This window comes from Oncorhynchus tshawytscha, linkage group LG08 (genome assembly GCF_018296145.1).
Source record: "Oncorhynchus tshawytscha isolate Ot180627B linkage group LG08, Otsh_v2.0, whole genome shotgun sequence".
In the NCBI taxonomy this organism is placed as follows: domain Eukaryota; kingdom Metazoa; phylum Chordata; class Actinopteri; order Salmoniformes; family Salmonidae; genus Oncorhynchus; species Oncorhynchus tshawytscha.
This window is the reverse complement of record NC_056436.1, coordinates 33,279,476-33,297,679: the sequence shown is the minus strand read 5'-3', so window position 1 is coordinate 33,297,679 and position 18,204 is coordinate 33,279,476. Positions and strand designations below refer to the sequence as shown.

General features: G+C 45.3%; 1 protein-coding gene across 3 annotated transcripts in view; it reads left to right on the top strand.

The window, feature by feature from the left end:
• The window catches only part of LOC112256591 (Ral GTPase activating protein catalytic subunit alpha 2), a 137,710-nt gene that overhangs the window by 55,746 nt on the left and 63,760 nt on the right, over positions 1-18,204 (top strand). For 2 of the 3 annotated variants that reach the window (XM_024429923.2, XM_042325439.1), the window contains exons 17-27: positions 3,137-3,286; positions 5,683-5,805; positions 6,265-6,350; positions 6,482-6,746; positions 9,265-9,458; positions 9,589-9,687; positions 9,851-10,006; positions 16,758-16,886; positions 17,171-17,299; positions 17,494-17,552; positions 17,797-17,905. In XM_024429923.2, coding sequence (XP_024285691.2) covers positions 3,137-3,286; positions 5,683-5,805; positions 6,265-6,350; positions 6,482-6,746; positions 9,265-9,458; positions 9,589-9,687; positions 9,851-10,006; positions 16,758-16,886; positions 17,171-17,299; positions 17,494-17,552; positions 17,797-17,905 — 1,499 coding nt within the window. The remainder of the gene's footprint in view (positions 1-3,136; positions 3,287-5,682; positions 5,806-6,264; positions 6,351-6,481; positions 6,747-9,264; positions 9,459-9,588; positions 9,688-9,850; positions 10,007-16,757; positions 16,887-17,170; positions 17,300-17,493; positions 17,553-17,796; positions 17,906-18,204) is intronic. The other variant, XM_024429925.2, reaches the window with a different exon arrangement.

The following is an 18,204-nucleotide window of genomic DNA, read 5'->3' as shown; positions in this document are numbered from 1 at the left end:
CCAGCTTTGATGCACCTGTACTGACCTCGCCTTCTGGATGATAGCGGGGTGAACAGGCAGTGGCTCGGTGGTTGCTGTCCTTGATGATCTTTATGGCCTTCCTGTGACATCGGGTGGTGTAGGTGTCCTGGAGGGCAGGTAGTTTGCCCCCGGTGATGCGTTGTGCAGACCTCACTACCCTCTGGAGAGCCTTACGGTTGTGGGCGGAGCAGTTGCCGTACCAGGCGGTGATACAGCCCGACAGGATGCTCTCGATTGTGCATCTGTAGAAGTTTGTGAGTGCTTTTGGTGATAAGCCAAATTTATTCAGCCTCCTGAGGTTGAAGAGGCGCTGCTGCGCCTTCTTCACGATGCTGTCTGTGTGGGTGGACCAATTCAGTTTGTCTGTGATGTGTACGCCGGAACTTCAAACTTACTACCCTCTCCACTACTGTTCCATCGATGTGGATAGGGGGGTGTTCCCTCTGCTGTTTCCTGAAGTCCACAATCATCTCCTTAGTTTTGTTGACGTTGAGTGTGAGGTTATTTTCCTGACACCACACTCCGAGGGCCCTCACCTCCTCCCTGTAGGCCGTCTCGTCGTTATTGGTAATCAAGCCTACCACTGTTGTGTCGTCTGCAAACTTGATGATTGAGTTGGAGGCGTGCGTGGCCACGCAGTCGTGGGTGAACAGGAAGTACAGGAGAGGGCTCAGAACGCACCCTTGTGGGGCCCCAGTGTTGAGGATCAGCGGGGTGGAGATGTTGTTGCCTACCCTCACCACCTGGGGGCGGCCCGTCAGGAAGTCCAGTACCCAGTTGCACAGGGCGGGGTCGAGACCCAGGGTCTCGAGCTTGATGACGAGCTTGGAGGGCACTATGGTGTTAAATGCCGAGCTGTAGTCGATGAACAGCATTCTCACATAGGTATTCCTCTTGTCCAGATGTGTTAGGGCAGTGTGCAGTGTGGTTGAGATTGCATCGTCTGTGGACCTATTTGGGCGGTAAGCAAATTGGAGTGGGTCTAGGGTGTCAGGTAGGGTGGAGGTGATATGGTCCTTGACTAGTCTCTCAAAGCACTTCATGATGACAGAAGTGAGTGCTACGGGCGGTAGTCGTTTAGCTCAGTTACCTTAGCTTTCTTGGGAACAGGAACAATGGTGGTCCTCTTGAAGCATGTGGGAACAACAGACTGGGATAGGGATTGATTGAATATGTCCGTAAACACACCAGCCAGCTGGTCTGCGCATGCTCTGAGGGCGCGGCTGGGGATGCCGTCTGGGCCTGCAGCCTTGCGAGGGTTGACACGTTTAAATGTTTTCCTCACGTCGGCTGCAGTGAAGGAGAGTCCGCATGTTTTAGTTGCGGGCAGTGTCAGTGGCACTGTATTGTCCTCAAAGCGGGCAAAAAAGTTATTTAGTCTGCCTGGGAGCAAGACATCCTGGTCCGTGACGGTGCTGGTTCACTTTTTGTAATCCGTGATTGACTGTAGACCCTGCCACCTACCTCTTGTGTCTGAGCCGTTGAATTGAGATTCTACTTTGTCTCTATACTGACGCTTAGCTTGTTTGATTGCCTTGCGGAGGGAATAGTTACACTGTTTGTATTCGGTCATGTTTCCAGTCACCTTGCCCTGATTAAAAGCAGTGGTTCGCGCTTTCAGTTTCACACGAATGCTGCCATCAATCCACGGTTTCTGGTTTGGGAATGTTTTAATCGTTGCTATGGGAACGACATCTTCAACGCACGTTCTAATGAACTCGCACACCGAATCAGCGTATTCGTCAATGTTGTCGTCTGACGCAATACGGAACATATCCCAGTCCACGTGATGGAAGCAGTCTTGGAGTGTGGAATCAGATGGGTCGGACCAGCGTTGAACAGACCTCAGCGCGGGAGCCTCTTGTTTTAGTTTCTGTCTGTAGGCAGGGATCAACAAAATGGAGTCGTGGTCAGCTTTTCCGAAAGGAGAGCCGGGCAGGGCCTTGTATGCGTCGCGGAAGTTGGAATAGCAATGATCCAAGGTTTTTCCCGCCCTGGTTGCGCAATCGATATGCTGATCAAATTTAGGGAGTCTTGTTTTCAGATTAGCCTTGTTAAAATCCCCAGCTACAATGAATGCAGCCTCCGGATATATGGATTCCAGTTTGCAAAGAGTCAAATAAAGTTTGTTCAGAGCCATCGATGTGTCTGCTTGGGGGGGAATATATACGGCTGTGATTATAATCCAAGAGAATTCCCTTGGTAGATAATGCGGTCTACATTTGATTGTGAGGAATTCTAAACTAAGAATTAATGGACTAGAATGCATTATGTGCGACACATGAATTGTGTCACTATAAAAGCGTGCGTGTCCCAGCCCTTTCCAGCTGCCTTTAGCTTTTCTTTTTGTTTGTGTATTTTTTATGGGATAACGTTACAAAGTTGTGTGTGGATGGAAATAAGTTGTCTTTACTGTGATGCACTCAAAGCCAGTTGTATTTGTCCTCTTCTGTCATGTGCATAGAGAACTAATTCATCTGGGCTTCAAATAAAAGCAACGCGTTGCATAAATGACGTCTCTCAAATGTAGACGGGTTCATTGAAAACACATTTTTTTTTAAATTTAAAAAACTTTTTTTAGAATATGCAACGGCAAATCTGGTAGAGCAGTGTCTTTGTTTTGGTGAAGAGCCCTCAACTGTCAAATGAATACGAGATCCAGACTCGGTGTTTAGGCTTTAATATATTCTGTCTTTTTTCTTTACACGGAAGTCTCAGTTAATAGTTCTTAATTTCCTGTCTCAGTAATTTCACTCTGCCTGTTTGTTTCCCTCTTAATGCCTTAGGGCTGAAGTTGGAGTCGCACAACAACAAAAAACCTTCTTACATTTTTCGAGCAAATTGACATGAATGACAGTTCAAGTTACACCTGCAGATCTCAAATTAGGATTCAACCCTTAGTGGATTTTGTCTTTAGTTATATTTTTCTGCACTATTTCTTCCCCTCTTACAATTTTTATGCAAAGGGTTAAATGTATTTGCCAGTGGTGTCCTTCTGCCATTCTGCTCTATGATCTTATTGACTTATCCCCCCCTTCTCTCTTCCTCTTCTTTTTCCTCCTTCCTTCCCTCTCTCTCTCTCTCTCTCTCTCTCTCTCTCGCTCTGTGATGGAAGCTAAGCGAAGCCAGTCTATCAGCAGCTGTGTCCATCTTTACGAGGCTCTGCCCGCTACTAAAAGCGTTCCTATGCTGCTTCACACTGTGAGCTCTTTCTTGCCTGGTCTCTCCTCCTCTTCCGGTAACTCTTGCTCTCACAGGCTTTCAGGTAAAGTGTTTCTGAGAGCTGTCTGTGTGGTGTCCTGTCTGTCTCTTCCGCCTGTCTGTCACTACTCTATCTCCCGTCTCCTATTCTCCTGTCAGTCCCTCACTGTTTTATTAACACTCAGTGAAGTTGAAACCCTTGTTGTTTCTCACGGCTACTTACTGTCGTTTTGGATTGAAAGTAAAAAAGGATAATTGTCTGAGAATTGTATACTAATCTGTTCTAATGTTTATTACTGCATGTTCCTATTCCATCTCACTATGTGGCTAAAACAATGGAACCATTTTATAATTTTAAAGGTGCTACACAAGATTTTCTAGAATTTTTTGATTGTAATTTCAGAAAATGTCTATAATATATCTGGCACTAATAGTAGAATGATAATGTTTCACAGTATTATTTACCCACCAGTGTTGTGATTGGCTAAGATATTCGCCTATTGATTTCTCCCACCGGAGCGTCAAACTGGGAAGGCTGTTCTGGCTATGTTATCTAAAAGTACACCTGCTTGTCAGACATCTCATTACAAAATAATGGGCATTAATATTTCTGGAGTTGGTCCCCCTTTGCTGCTATAATAGCCTCCGCTCTTCTGGGAAGTCTTTCCACTAGATGCTGGAACATCGCTGCTGGGACTCGCTTCTATTCAGCCACGAGCGTTAGTGAGGTCGGGCACTGATGTTGGGTGATTAGGCCTGGCTCACAGTCTGCATTCCAATTCATCCCAAAGGTGTTCGATGGGGTTGAGGTAGGGCTCTGTGCAGGCCAGTCAAGTTCTTCCACACCGATCTCAACAAACCATTTCTGTTTTTCCTAGCCACCTTGCTTCTACACCTGCATTGCTTGCTGTTTGGGGTTTTAGGCTGGGTTTCTGTACAGCACTTTGAGATATCAATTGATGTACGAAGGGCTATATAAATAAATTTGATTTGATTTGTATGGACCTCACTTTGTGCATGTGGGCATTATCATGCTCTAACAGGAAAGGGCCTTCCCCAAACTGTTAACACAAAGTTGGAAGCACAATCGTTCAGAATGTCATTGTATGCTTTAGTGTTAAGATTTCCCTTCACTGGAACAAAGGGGCCCAAACCATGAAAAACAGCCCCAGACCACTATTCCTTCTCCACCAAACTTTACAGTTGGCACTATGCATTGGGGCAGGAAGCGTTCTCCTGGCATCCACCAAACCTAGATGTGTCCGTCGGACTGCCAGATGGTGAAGCGGGATTCATCACTCCAGAGAATGCGTTTCCACTGCTCCAGAGTTCAATGGCTGCGAGCTTTACACCACTCCAGCCGACACTTGGCATTGCGCATGATGATCTTAGGCTTATGTGTGGCTACTTGGCTATGGAAACCAGAGGCAGTTTGGATCTCTGTAGTGAGTAATGGAGCACAGGCGATTTTTACACGCTTCAGCAGTCCCGTTCTGTGAGCTTGTGTGACCTACCACTTCGCAGCTGAGTCGTTGTTGCTCCTAAACGTTTTCACTTCACAATATTAGCATATTTAACGAAATGACTTGCATCCTATGACGGTGCCACGTTGAAATTCACTGAGCTCTTCAGTAAGGCCATTGTACTGCCAATGTTTGTCTATGGAGATTGCATGGCTGTGTGCTCAATTTTACACACCTGTCAGCAACGGGTGTGGCTGAAATAGCCAAATCCATTCATTTGAAGGGGTGTCCACATACTTTTGTGTGTGTGTATATATATCCACAGGAGAGATATAGATATATAGAGTAGCGGAAATAGCTAATTTCCTGGTTGCTAAAATTCTAGAGCTCGCTCTATTTCAGTTTTTATGAGAAAAAAAGCACTGAAGAGGGTAGTGAATCATTGTACCATCTAAACTGGGGGAAAAAATATCGTTTTTACAGGTGTTTGAAGCTGGTGGACCAAAACCGAAAGTAACTTTCATTTTGGTCCACCAGCTTGAAACAGCTGTAAAAATGATATTTCACAGCGATTTTGATGGTGCAATGATTCCCTACACTATTCAGTGCTTGTTTTCTCAGATAAACTGAAATTGAGCGAACAGTGTAGAATTTTTAGCAACCAGGACATGACAGAGTGATTTTCAGTACATAACACAAACACAAAGTCAGAACAATTTTCCCGGTTTGACAACAAATGCCGCTCCGTCTGGTGGAATCAATAGCCGAATATCACAGCCAATCACAACACTAGTGGGTAAGTAATACTGTGAAACACTGTCATTCCACTATTAGTGCCAGATATATTATAGTCATTTTCCGAGAAATCCTATGTGTCGCACCTTGAAGTTGCTGGAGTCCTGTGTGGTAAAGCATTTCTTGTGTGCCGGATATGAGATGCCTGATGCATTGCTCTTAACCCTCTGTCCTCTCCTGGCTCCCTGGTTGTGGTGCCCAGATGTGGAGGAGGGCCAGTTGTCTGAGTGTGGGGGAGACGGGGAGCTGGAGGCTGGAGACAGCCCTCTACCACGCAGCAGCAGCACCTCCGACATCACACAGCAACTGACTGACACCTTCCCAGGTAGGGATACAACAATGAGTGTGCGAACACACACAGCGTGCGGGTGTGTTCTAACGTGGGCCATGTTTGCTGCCCTCTAGTGGAAGTATCTATACTGCCGCTAACAATGTGCCCATCTATACAGTGATTGATGTGCTTTGAAGACTACAGGCTACAACAGTGGTTCCCGACCAGGTGTACTAGGACCCCAGGGGCTACTTGAGAAGTCTGATGAGACCATAGGTCTGCTGGTTAAATGTACATGAGGGGGTACTTCAGGGGTACTCCGGGCAGAGCTAAATTCAGTTGGTGGTACAGTAACCGAAAAAAGGTTGGAACCTCTGGGCTACAACTCATTCTGATCATGCATCTAGAGGATGTAGGGATAAGACTAGAACAGTATTTATGACCAGGGGCTGTCTGCTGTGGGGGGTGGCTGTTTGTGTGTCCAGTGTGATTAACAGTCACTGTGACCTCCAGGCCACAAGAGGGAGTACTCCCCCAACAACTCCTGTGGCTCCGATAGCAGGGCGTCGGAAGCGAGGACAGACGGCGACCCGCCAGTGGTGAGAAACACACCCGACGCAAAATCTGTGACCCTCTTACTTTGTTTGGTTATTTCAGCAGGTCATCTGTGGAGGTCTGATAGAGGCATCTCTGAAACAACCACTGATGACTTCTCCCTCTGTGCTCCCAGATTCTGATCCGGCGGAGCAGCAGTCCGGTCGATCTGGACTACTCTGTAGAGGGACACAACAACTATGCAAGGCCCACGCTCCAGGAGAAAAGTGTGAGCGTGAGCAGCGAGACGTCCAACGGCTACTTGAACGACGCTGACGGCAGTCTGCTGGCCTGGCAGGCCTTTGAGGAGGAGGCAGACACCCAGTCAGCCCAGATAGATGTCACAGCAGACACAGGGAGCCAGAGGAACCTGCTGCTCAGCCACAATGAGGCCCTGGCAGGTACTGAACTGTACTGGTTGGTTGGTTGGTTGGTTGGTTGGTTGGTTGGTTGGTTGGGGGGTGTTGATAAGGTTTTTGGGGGCTGATTTTGGTAAACGAGGCTAGGATTGCATTGGTTTATATGGGATAAATACTGTAGCATATGGCCTTCAGGTTCAGTAGATTTGTGTTCTGTGGGGTTTGTCAGATTCAGGTGTTTGTCTGTGGGTCGTGTGGGGATTAATCTCAGAGCAGCCTGACCTTTCAGAGGATTAGCATAACCTTCATAGCCAGCCTCTGTCTGCTCTACAGTATCTTCCCCTGCCCTGCCTGCCCTCCCTCACCCTGGCCTATGAAGCTTTACAGAGAAAACACTCCCTCTCTCTCCACCTCTATCTAGCCTTGGACGTGTTCTGGTTTTACCACCTGCTCAGGGGTCTTTATTCAGCAGGCAGCTGGGCCTTTTGTTTATTAAGCTGTTTTTGGTATTAGGTTAACGCAATATGGCTATTGAGGGAGGGCACATAAAGATGGATTGATTACTACTGTTACATGTTTACTGGGAAATGTTAGGTGAGAGTCTCCTTGCTATGAAGAAATGTTATGTACGTCTTTGGAAAGTATCTCAAAACATTATCGTGGTTCAGCGTAGGTGAATATTTGGAAAAAACAGCTGTGGCTAATAGCTGTCAATTCTTGTCAAAAAAAAAGTCCCTTAGCGTAACCCCTGACCCTTAGCGTAACCCCTGACCCTTAGCGTAACCCCTGACCCGACACCATCCCCACCTCGTCTGTACTCTTACATTGATTCATTGTGAATTCTTGTGATTTTGCTCCGTCAAGCTCCACTGTCTTCTGGTTGTCCTCATGTTTTCTGTCCTGAGTGTTTTCTCTCCCCACTCCGTACCCCTGTCCCAATACCAGCAGCAGCACCCCTGTCCCAATATCAGCAGCAGCACCCCTGTCCCAATACCAGCAGCAGCACCCCTGTCCCAATACCAGCAGCAGCACCCCTGTCCCAATACCAGCAGCAGCACCCCTGTCCCAATACCAGCAGCAGCACCCCTGTCCCACCACCAGCTTTGCTCGTGCACACTGAGTGCCGGGACTTCCCCCATCTAATGGAGGACACCGTTAGAGGTCGACCGATTATGATTTTTCAACGGCGATACCGATTATTGGAGGACCCAAAAAAAGCCGATACCAATTAATCGGTCGATTTAAAAAATAAAAAAACCTTGAAAAATATATATATTTGTAATAATGACAATTACAACAATACTGAATTAACACTTATTTTAACTTAATATAATACATCAATCAAATCAATTTAGCCGCAAGTAGATAATGAAACATGTTAAGTTTGGTTTAAATAATGCAAAAACCAAGTGTTGGAGAAGAAAGTAAAAGTGCAATATGTGCTTTGTAAGAAAGCTAACGTTTAAGTTCCTTGCTCAGAACATGAGAACATATGAAAGCTGGTGGTTCCTTTTAACATGAGTCTTCAATATTCCCAGGTAAGAAGTTTTAGGTTGTAGTTATTATAGGAATTATAGGACTATTTCCCTCTATACCATTTGTATTTAATTAACCGTTGTTTATTGCATGTTCTTATAGTCACTTTAGTATTGCCAGTGTAACAGTATAGCTTCCGTCCCTCTCCTCACTCCTACCTGGGCTCGAACCAGCAACAAAACGACAACAGCCACCACAACGAAGCAGCGTTACCCATGCAGAGCAAGGGAAACAACCACCCCAAGGCTCAGAGCGAGTGAAGTTTGAAACGCTATTAGCGCGCACCCCGCTAACTAGCCAGCCATTTCACTTCGGTTACACCAGCCTCATCTCGGGAGTTGATAGGCTTGAAGTCATAAACAGCGCAATGCTTGACGCACAATGAAGAGCTGCTGGCAAAACGCACGAGAGTGCTGTTTGAATGAATATTTACGCGCCTGCTTCTGCCTACCATCGCTCAGTCAGATACTTAGATACTTGTATGCTCAGTCAGATTATATGCAACGCAGGACATGCTAGATATTACTAGATATTATCATCAACCATGTGTAGTTAACTAGTGATTATGATTGATTGTTTTTTTATAAGATAAGTTTAATGCTAGCTAGCAACTTACCTTGGCTTACTGCATTTGCGTAACAGGCAGTCTCCTTGTGGAGTGCAACGAGAGAGAGGCAGGTATTATTGCGTTGGACTAGTTAACTGTAAGGTTGCAAGATTGAATCCCCCGAGCTGACAAGGTGAAAGTCGTTCTGCCCCTGAACGAGGCAGTTAACCCACCGTTTCTAGGCCGTCGTTGAAAATAAGAATGTGTTCTTAACTGACTTGCCAAGTTAAATAAAGATTAAATAAAGGTGTAAAATAAAATAAATAAATAAAATTTAAAAAAGTGTTATACCCTAGAGTTTATACAGTAGTAAATCAGAGTTCTAGTGTTATACCCTAGAGTTTATACAGTAGTAAAGTTCTAGTGTTTATACAGTAGTAAATCAGAGTTCTCTCTCTGCTCTATCTGGTCTTGCAGACAGCCGTGAGTGTCTGACTGATGATGTCAGCATCATCGCAGGCGGGAGCCTGACCGGCTGGCACGCTGACTCCGCCTTTGTGCTCTGGAGAAGGATTCTGGGTATCCTGGGGGACGTCAACAGCATCCGCTGCCCCAGGATCCACGCCAAGATGTTCAGTTACCTCTACGACCTCTGGCACAAACTGGCTAAGGTAAGCACTGCCCAGCCTTCAAACACTCTTATCAGCCCTGATGACATGTCATGTACAGTAAATTTGTCTCAGTCAATATTTTGTTCTGTAGATTTTCAGTCTGGCTAATGCAGTAGTGCCCTAATTGCAGATCCGGGACAACCTGGGCATCAGTGTGGATAACCAGTCATCTCCTCCCCGGCCTGTCTTCATCCCTCCTCTCAGAATGCTGGCCTCCTGGCTCTTCAAGGTGACTCAGCGGTACAGAGGTCCACTGCCTCTACATGCATCACCTAACTCAGAACTATCAAAGACATGCATGTGACTATAACCGTGTCACCTGGTCTCTCTCCCTTCTGCCTCTCTCCTTCACTCCCGTTCTCTCCCTCTGTCCTCCTTTCCTTTTCCCCCAGGCCACCATGCTGCCTGCAGAGTTCAAAGCGGGTAAGCTGCAGGCCTATAAACTCATCTGTGAGATGATGACCAGGAACCAGGACGTGCTGCCCAACAGTGACTTCCTGGTCCATCTCTACCACGTCATGCACAAGGGCTTCACCAGCGTGGACCAGGTCATTTTCTGTTTTATCCTAAGCATGCTTTAACTAGCCAGTAGGAGGGGTTCATGTGAGACAGGTAAGGCCAAGAGGAAGCCTGACGAAGAGCCACAGTATTTGAAACATTGCCTCTATAACTCTGATAGCACCTAAACTGTGCTGTCATTCTCCTGTGTTCATGTGCTTTTCTTGATGTAGATTCCAGTAACTAAGGCCAGAAGAAGGAGCCACTGTCAAACACAAGAGAATGGGACTGCTCTTGCAGCCACCTGCCAATAAACTGTACAGCTGGGATCTGTTGCATTGTGGCTATACTTCCACTCATAACCACTAGATGGGGCTATCATCAAAGGCATCTTAGGTTTTGTTCCATGGTCCTCTAGAAAGAGGAGGAGAATGATGAGATGCTTGGTTGCCGGTACATAGCACATGTTTGTTGTCATGTGTTGACATATGTCCTGCTGATGATGACATTGTGTATACCTAACCTTTACCGTTCTAACTTAATCTGGACTGGCTGAGGTAAATGTGATGATGGTTGATGAAGCTAGTGAAGTATTATATTGCGTGTAGGTAAGGCTCACCTGGGTTCAGATCAGTGGAGTTAAGTGTTCTCTAGTCCTCTACTCTCTCTAGACCTCTCTCTCTGTCTCTTTGGGAGGACAGCCAACCGGTGGTGATTGTGATGGCACACTGTTTTGGCATGTTGTCTCGTCTCAATTCAGCATGGTCCTCCTCTAGCTAGCCACTCCCTGCCTAGCTGGCTAGCTGCTCTTCACATTTGGCGGAGGTCCAGTCCAGCCTACTGAGTGGGGATAAAACAGCCCCCCCCCACACACACACACACAAACACAAAAAACAAAGACAGGCAAGGGAGAGAGAGAAAGAGATTGATGAGGAAAGGGGGGGAAACTGTGAATAAATTAGTTTGTTTTGTGCGTGTATGCTCTGCCCACGGGTTTATATTGCGCTTTGGCAGAGCGACAAGCTTATTAGAATGTTTTCCATGTCGTTAAATAATGTTTGAGCTCCTGCCGTGTATACGTGATTAATTAAGGATTGACGTCTGTTGCACTCCGTTGGAGTGACACGTTGGCTGGGGCTGAAGAGGACCGGGAGGGGGGGACTGTGGAGTAGAGGGGGTCCTGGGGAACGCGCTGTGGAGAAATGAGGGGGCCGGTGCAGAGGGACAGCATGGCATTCTCCCTTCCAGCTTTTGTTGTGCCTAAATATAATATGGGGCCTGGGCCGCCAGTGTTGAGCTGGCTGGGCGCTGGAGCGTGCTCAAATTGGCCAGAGAAAGAGTCCTAATGTCACACAATGGAGGGACAGCCCAGCCGCACGCCTGCTTTACATAAGAACGTGCCTCTTACTCCATCCCCCTCCCTCTATCCCAGGGATGTTAAACTAATTTTGTTTATTTCCTTGTCGTCACAATTTGCTGAAGACAGTCCTTTATCCGTCGTTTTTGGAATTGTCGATACTCCCTGTCGTCCCCGACTGTCTAGCTTAATTTGTATGATCATTAGTGAGCTGGACAAAGCCAAGAAACGGTATAAATATAGGTCCATTATCGCTACACAGTTTTGATTTGGTTTTAGTCATTTTAAAATATACTGAGTTTGCCCCCCCCAAAAAAAAAACCCACCAGATCGGACCCTTCCTGTGTATGTTGTACGTTTGACCCCTGTTCTATCCGCTCTATCCACCATCCCTTACAGTATCCCTCCAAATCTAATGTTCTTCTCTCTTTAGTCTACTCTGTCCCACTCCTACACTCCCCACATATTTGTCCACATTTCTTTGTTTTTAATGGGCTGTCTGGTACTTTTTAAAGCACTGCACGTTTGCAAATATAACATGGCAACGTTTTTCACTGAAAAGGAGGGGCTGTGAAGGAGTGTACACCCCCTGGCTGCCAAGGTCAATGGTATTGTCCAGGCTCTCTCTGTCTCCGTCCACTGAGCCTGCAGTGGCATGGCCACGAGACAATTGGCAAGGCCTTGGGCCAATGGTAGTAATCTATTTTCTAACTCTTAAGAGTGCTGTATGTATATCAGCCTAATGTGAAGGGTTGTTTTTCTTTTTTGTGCGTTTTGTTTGCTGGGTGTGAACCAGTCAGTAAACATCTCTCTCACACCTGCTCTCCCTATGCACAACCATAGGTTTTTCTATTCACCTCAACTTATCAGTGAAGAGAACAGGGATTGTTTCATCTGTGTAACGGAGGCCTGGGGAGAGGGAGGGGGAAATGTGACGGTTGAGTTCTTTTGCGGTTGATAACCTCAGCGGCTTAGTTGACGATGAAACCTTTGAAAAGGACCTCTACACCTTGACAGATTAACAGGAGGGGTCTATCTATTAGCCTGGACTGGGAAACCCCTCTTCTACACACACTTGCTGTCATCAGAACTTAAAGTCATGCTATGATTTCAGTCTCATACAATAATGACCAGTAAATTGTGAAATATTTAATTTGTACAGAGCCTTTAAAAAGTATTCACACCCCTTGACTTTTTCCACATTTTTTTTTTCTTTTTACAAAGTGTGATTAAAATTGTGAGTCTTTTGTGTAGATCATTGATGAAAAAAAGTCAAAGTGGAATACAAATGTGAACATTTGTAAAACATATTAAAATAAAATTTAAAAAACTCTAATACAGTGGTTTCAGAAACTATTCATACCCTTTGACTTATTCCGCATTTTGTTCTTACAGCCTGAATTGAAAAGTTATGAAAGTATTTTTTTTCTCACCCATCTACACACAATACCCCATCATGACAAAATATACTGTATATATTTTTTTATAGAAAATGTATTGAAAATGAAATTCTGAATTATTTCATTTACATAAGTATTTGCACCCCTGAGTCAATACTTTGTAGAAGCATCTTTGGCAGCAATTACAGCTGCAAGTCTTTCTGGGAGCTTTCCACAACTGGATTCTGCAACATTTGCCCATTTTTTTTATTATTTTCTAAATTCTTCAAGCTCTGTCAAACCATTTTCAAGTCTTGCCATAGATTTTGAAACAGATTTAAGTACAAACTGTAAGTTCCATTCAGGAACATTCACTATCTTCTTGTTACTCAACTCCATTGTAGATTTGGCCTTGTGTTTTAGGTTAGTTTAGGTTACTGCTGAATGAATCTATCTCCCAGTGTCTGTTATAAAGCAGACTGAACCAGGTTTTCCTCTAGGATTTTGCCTGTGTTTAGCTCCATTCCCTTTTCTTAAATCCTGAAAATGCCCAGTCCTTAACGACTACAAGCCTATCCATAACATGATGAAGCCACCACTATGCTTGAAAATATGGGGAGTGGTACTCATTTGCTTTGCCACATTTTTGCAGTATTACTTTAGTGCCTTGTTGCAAACAAGATGCATGTTTTGGTGTATTTTTATTCTGTGCAGGCTTCCTTTTCACTCTGTAATTTAGGTTAGTATTGTGGAGTAACTAAACTCAGCAAGAGAAGAAACGTCCCTTTTTTTAGGAACCTGTCTTTCAAAGATAATTTGTAAAAATCCAAATAACTTCACAGATCTTCATTGTAAAGGGTTTAAACACTGTTTTCCATGCTTGTTCAATGAACCATAAACAATTAATGAACATGCACCTGTGGAACGGTCGTTAAGACACTAACAGCTTACAGACAGTAGGCAATTAAGGTCACAGTTATGAAAACTTAGGACACTAAAGAGGCCTTTCTACTGACTCTGAAAAACACCAAATGAAGATGCCCAGGGTCCCTGCTCATCTGCGTGAACATGCCTTAGGCATGCTGCAAGGAGGTATGAGGACTGCAGATGTTACCAGGGCAATAAATTGCAATGTCAGTACTGTGAGACGCCTAAGACAGCGCTACAGGGAGACAGAACGGACAGCTGATCGTCCTCACAGTGGCAGACCACGTGTAACAACACCTGCACAGGATTGGTACATCCGAACATCACACCTGCGGGACAGGTACAGGATGGCAACAACTGCCCGAGTTACACCAGGAACGCACAATCCCTCCATCAGTGCTCAGACTGTCCGCAATAGGCTGAGAGAGGCTGGACTGAGGGCTTGTAAGGCCTTTTGTAAGGCAGGTCCTCACCAGACATCACCGGCAACAACGTCGCCTATGGGCACAAACCCACCGTCACTGGACCAGACAGGACTGGCAAAAAGTGCTCTTCACTGACGAGTCGTGGTTTTGTCTCACCAGGGGTGATGGTCGGATTCGCGTTTATGTATGAAGGAATGAGCGTTACACCGAGGCCTGTACTCTGGAGCGGGATCAATTTGGAGGTGGAGGTTCCGTCATGTTCTGGGGAAGTGTGTCACAGCATCATTGGACTGAGCTTGTTGTCATTGCAGGCAATCTCAATGCTGTGCGTTACAGGGAAGACATCCTCCTCTTTCAAGTGGTACCCTTCCTGCAGGCTCATCCTGACATGACCCTCCAGCATGACAATGCAACCAACCATACTGCTCGTTCTGTGGAATGTCAGTGTTCTGCCATTGCAAGTGAAGAGCCCGGATCTCAATCCCATTGAGCATGTCTGGGACCTGTTGGATCGAAGGGTGAGGGCTAGGGCCATTCCCACCAGAAATGTCCGGGAACTTGCAGGTGCCTTGGTGGAAGAGTGACGTAACATCTCACAGCAAGAACTGGCACATCTGGTGCAGTCCATGAGGAGGAGATGCACTGCAGTACTTAATGCAGCTGGTGGCCATACCAGATGGTGAATGTTGATTTAACTGGAGTTGCAGCGATGAGAAGACTGTAACTACCAATTGGATACCACAAAATTGGGGCGAAAAAGGGGTAAAAGTAACAACAACAAAAAAATGTGAGGTATAGATCGATCATTCTCATTGACAGCAAGTCTAAGAAGCGGTAGATCTGTTTGCTCTATTTCCATGCTTCCTGTTCTTTAAGTTTTTTGTTTTTGCACATCAGCTTCAAACAGCTGAAAAGACATTATTTTTGGTTATTGGAAAGATATTTCCCAGTAGTTTCGATGGTACAGTGATTCTCTACATTGCTTGCTTGTTTAGTCACAAACTTCAATTTGGCAAACTATTTGAATTTTAGCGATTTCTGCGTATTGCACCTGTTATATCCAAAAAGTATTTTTTTAAAGTATTCAACGAGAGCGGGTTGAATACTTATCAACTCAAGACATTTCAGCGTAAAATTTGTATTCATTTGTAAAAACAGAATTCCACTTTGGCATTATGAGGTATTGTCTGACAAAAAAAAATCTAAATGTAATAGATTTTTAATTCAGTCTGTGATGCAACAAAGTGGGAAAAGTCCAGGGGTGTCAATACTTTCTAAAGGCACTGGAAAGACTGAGGCTCATTTCCTGTGTGCCTTCAAACACGGCGGAATGAAAGGGTTTTACGAAGCCTCCTGTCGGGGTAGTGTTAATGCACCTTTTGTTGAGAAGAGCAGAACAGGCCAATCCCACTGCCAACCCTCAGCCCCACCACACAGGACCAATTCCCATCTCTACTACCACACATTCATTTCACAACCAAGCTCCCTCTACTTACATGCACAATGGAAATGCTTTGTAGGTTTGTCGCTTGCCTTAAAATGCTCATTTCAGGCAATCAGCCGACAGTTTGTTGGCAGCTAATTACCACAGACTGTTCACCACATTACGCCTTTCAGAGGTCAATTACGTCAGAAATGACGGTAAAATGGGCCTCCAAGCCCTAATGCTCCAAACCAATTTCTGTCTTCTGCCGGCACTGTGTATGTTTTGACTTGTTCCTTATTGCCTGCTTGTTTTTATATTCCTCCTTTGTTCCCCCTGCTATGTGTTTACAAAGGCTTCATTTGAGGTGATTAATGTAGCGGGTGGGTGGGTTGGGAGGGGCAGAGTGGGGGTGGAGGGGTGCAGAGTGTGCCGGGTGTTTGTTGAGGTGTACTGGGGTTTAGGACTCGGGGAGACACGGCCACTGTTTCAACGACCTGATTTACACACATTTACAGCTACCCAGAAGGCAGGTGTTCCCGGGCCTGGATTTTGTCTGTGCACACACACACACATACACACACACATACATACACATACACACACACACACACAAACTGGCTTAACAAAGATAAGCGGGCCAACCAGTCTCCCCTTATGTAGGCCTTTCCATTCTTATCTCATAAAGAATTTCAGTTCACTCCTGACATTTAAGGCAACATGGCTGTACTTTGACATCGGGGTAATAAGATGGTCGTCGACCATTGTTATTATGGAGCTGTACTATCTGCCCACGTATAGAGAAATCCCTCTTTAATGTCAGCACCCATCTGGCACAGAGAGCGCACTGTGTACCTGAACAATACCTTATCCCTGGCTTTAATTACGTGTGTGTGGAAAGTTGCAGGTCTTTTGTTCCACCATTCTCCCCCCTTTGTGCTGTTATCAACCCATCTGCTGCTGCCTCTTTCTCCCATTCCCCTCTTTTCCTCCTCCACCTCGTTCCCCTCTTTTCCTCCTCCACCTCGTTCCCACTCATTTTTTTGTTTTTGTATAAGATGGACTGTGAAAATTAGGTGCACTCCTGAGTGCACTGTTGTTATGTTTATGCTAATTTTGGAAGGACTACTATGCTACCATTCCTTTCCAGAGCTCAGTGCCTGTCCATTCCCACAAATACACTCAGAAATACATGCAACCTGCTTACAAAACAGGTGTGGTTTTACTGATCATTCAACCAATCAATCCATTGACCATAACCATCTGTGTGATATGTGTGATCCCTTCCAGGACGTTCTGAACACTGTGATCCGTTCCTTTTCCCCGCGCTTCTTCTTCCTGGGCCTGCCTGGCTTCACCATGCTGGTGGGAGACTTCATCACCGCTGCAGCACGCGTCCTCAGCAACGACTCCTCCGAGGTACGCAGGTCTACACACACACAATATGACAAGTCTTACATTGTAATAGCTACAACTGAATTATATCAGTTGGCTAATGTAAATATTCAAATGCAATATTTGATGTAATAACATTTTAAGGTCATTAAACATATTGTACTGAACATCATTCCGAAGTTCAGATTGGAGTGTGTTGAATTCAACACAAGGCCATAAGGCAGCCGCTCTTGGATGAATTTCCAGGAAGCATAATGTTTCATGTTCTGTAGCCGTGATGATGGAAGTCTTTTATTTTCCTCTGAAAGGCTCCGAGGATAGAAGCACAGACCGTCCTTGGGTCGCTGGTCTGTTTTCCCAACCTTTACCTGCAGATTCCACTACTGCAGACCGTTCCCGGAACTGATGGCATCGTCGTCGGGAACGAGGACATCAAGGTATTCAGAGTTCTTCCATGTCCTTTTGACCTTTTAGTAAATACTCAGACAGCAAACCCATTTAAAAAAAGAAAAAAGTATAGCAGTTCCCTGTAGTTACAAAATGTGTACTTTGATGGATAAGATGGAATGTTTGGATGGTATGTGAAGTGGATTGATCATTATCATGTCTTCTCTCTGCCCTCTCCCTTCAGGACTATCTGGTCAACATCTTACTGAAGACGGCACGGAATGAACCCTATGAAGCGGCCAGGTATGGAGGGTTAGGGGTGCAGAATAAAGGTGGTTTGGAAGCAATGGGACTGGTTTTGTATCGAGTGGATTATGGTTCATATTTCAAATAAGTAGTGTATTGAAATAAAATATTTGATGAATTGTTTAATTCAAGAAAGAAGTATGGTGAGGTAGTGAAATTGAACAGAGATACAACACCAGAAAGTGAGTAAATGGTCCCATAGCGTATATCAGTATTCTCACTGGTCTGCTGTGTGTTCTAGGTGTATAGCTGTATGTAGTCTGGGCCTGTGGGTATGTGAGGAGCTGATGCAGCAGAATATTCACCACCAGGTCGAGGATGCCATCAATGTTCTGGGCGTAACACTAAAGGTCAGTGCGTTTTATGCGTCAGCGCCTGTGAGTGACAACATGCTCTGTGGTGTGACTGAAACATTTTTTTTTTGAAGACCTCCGCTCCCCTGTCTATCGGTGGTTAGATGCAGAGGGAACCAGTGCTTTCTGTTTTTTTTTGGGGGATCTCGAGGGCTGTGGCGTAATTTCCAGGCCACTCGCTCAGTGGATGCAGGCCAATTTAAGAAACCACATCTCCCCTCTAGTTTACTACTATTGCAGTCCTTTTCTCTAATGGCGCAGTAATCACTTCCCAACCCAACTTGACACACACTCAG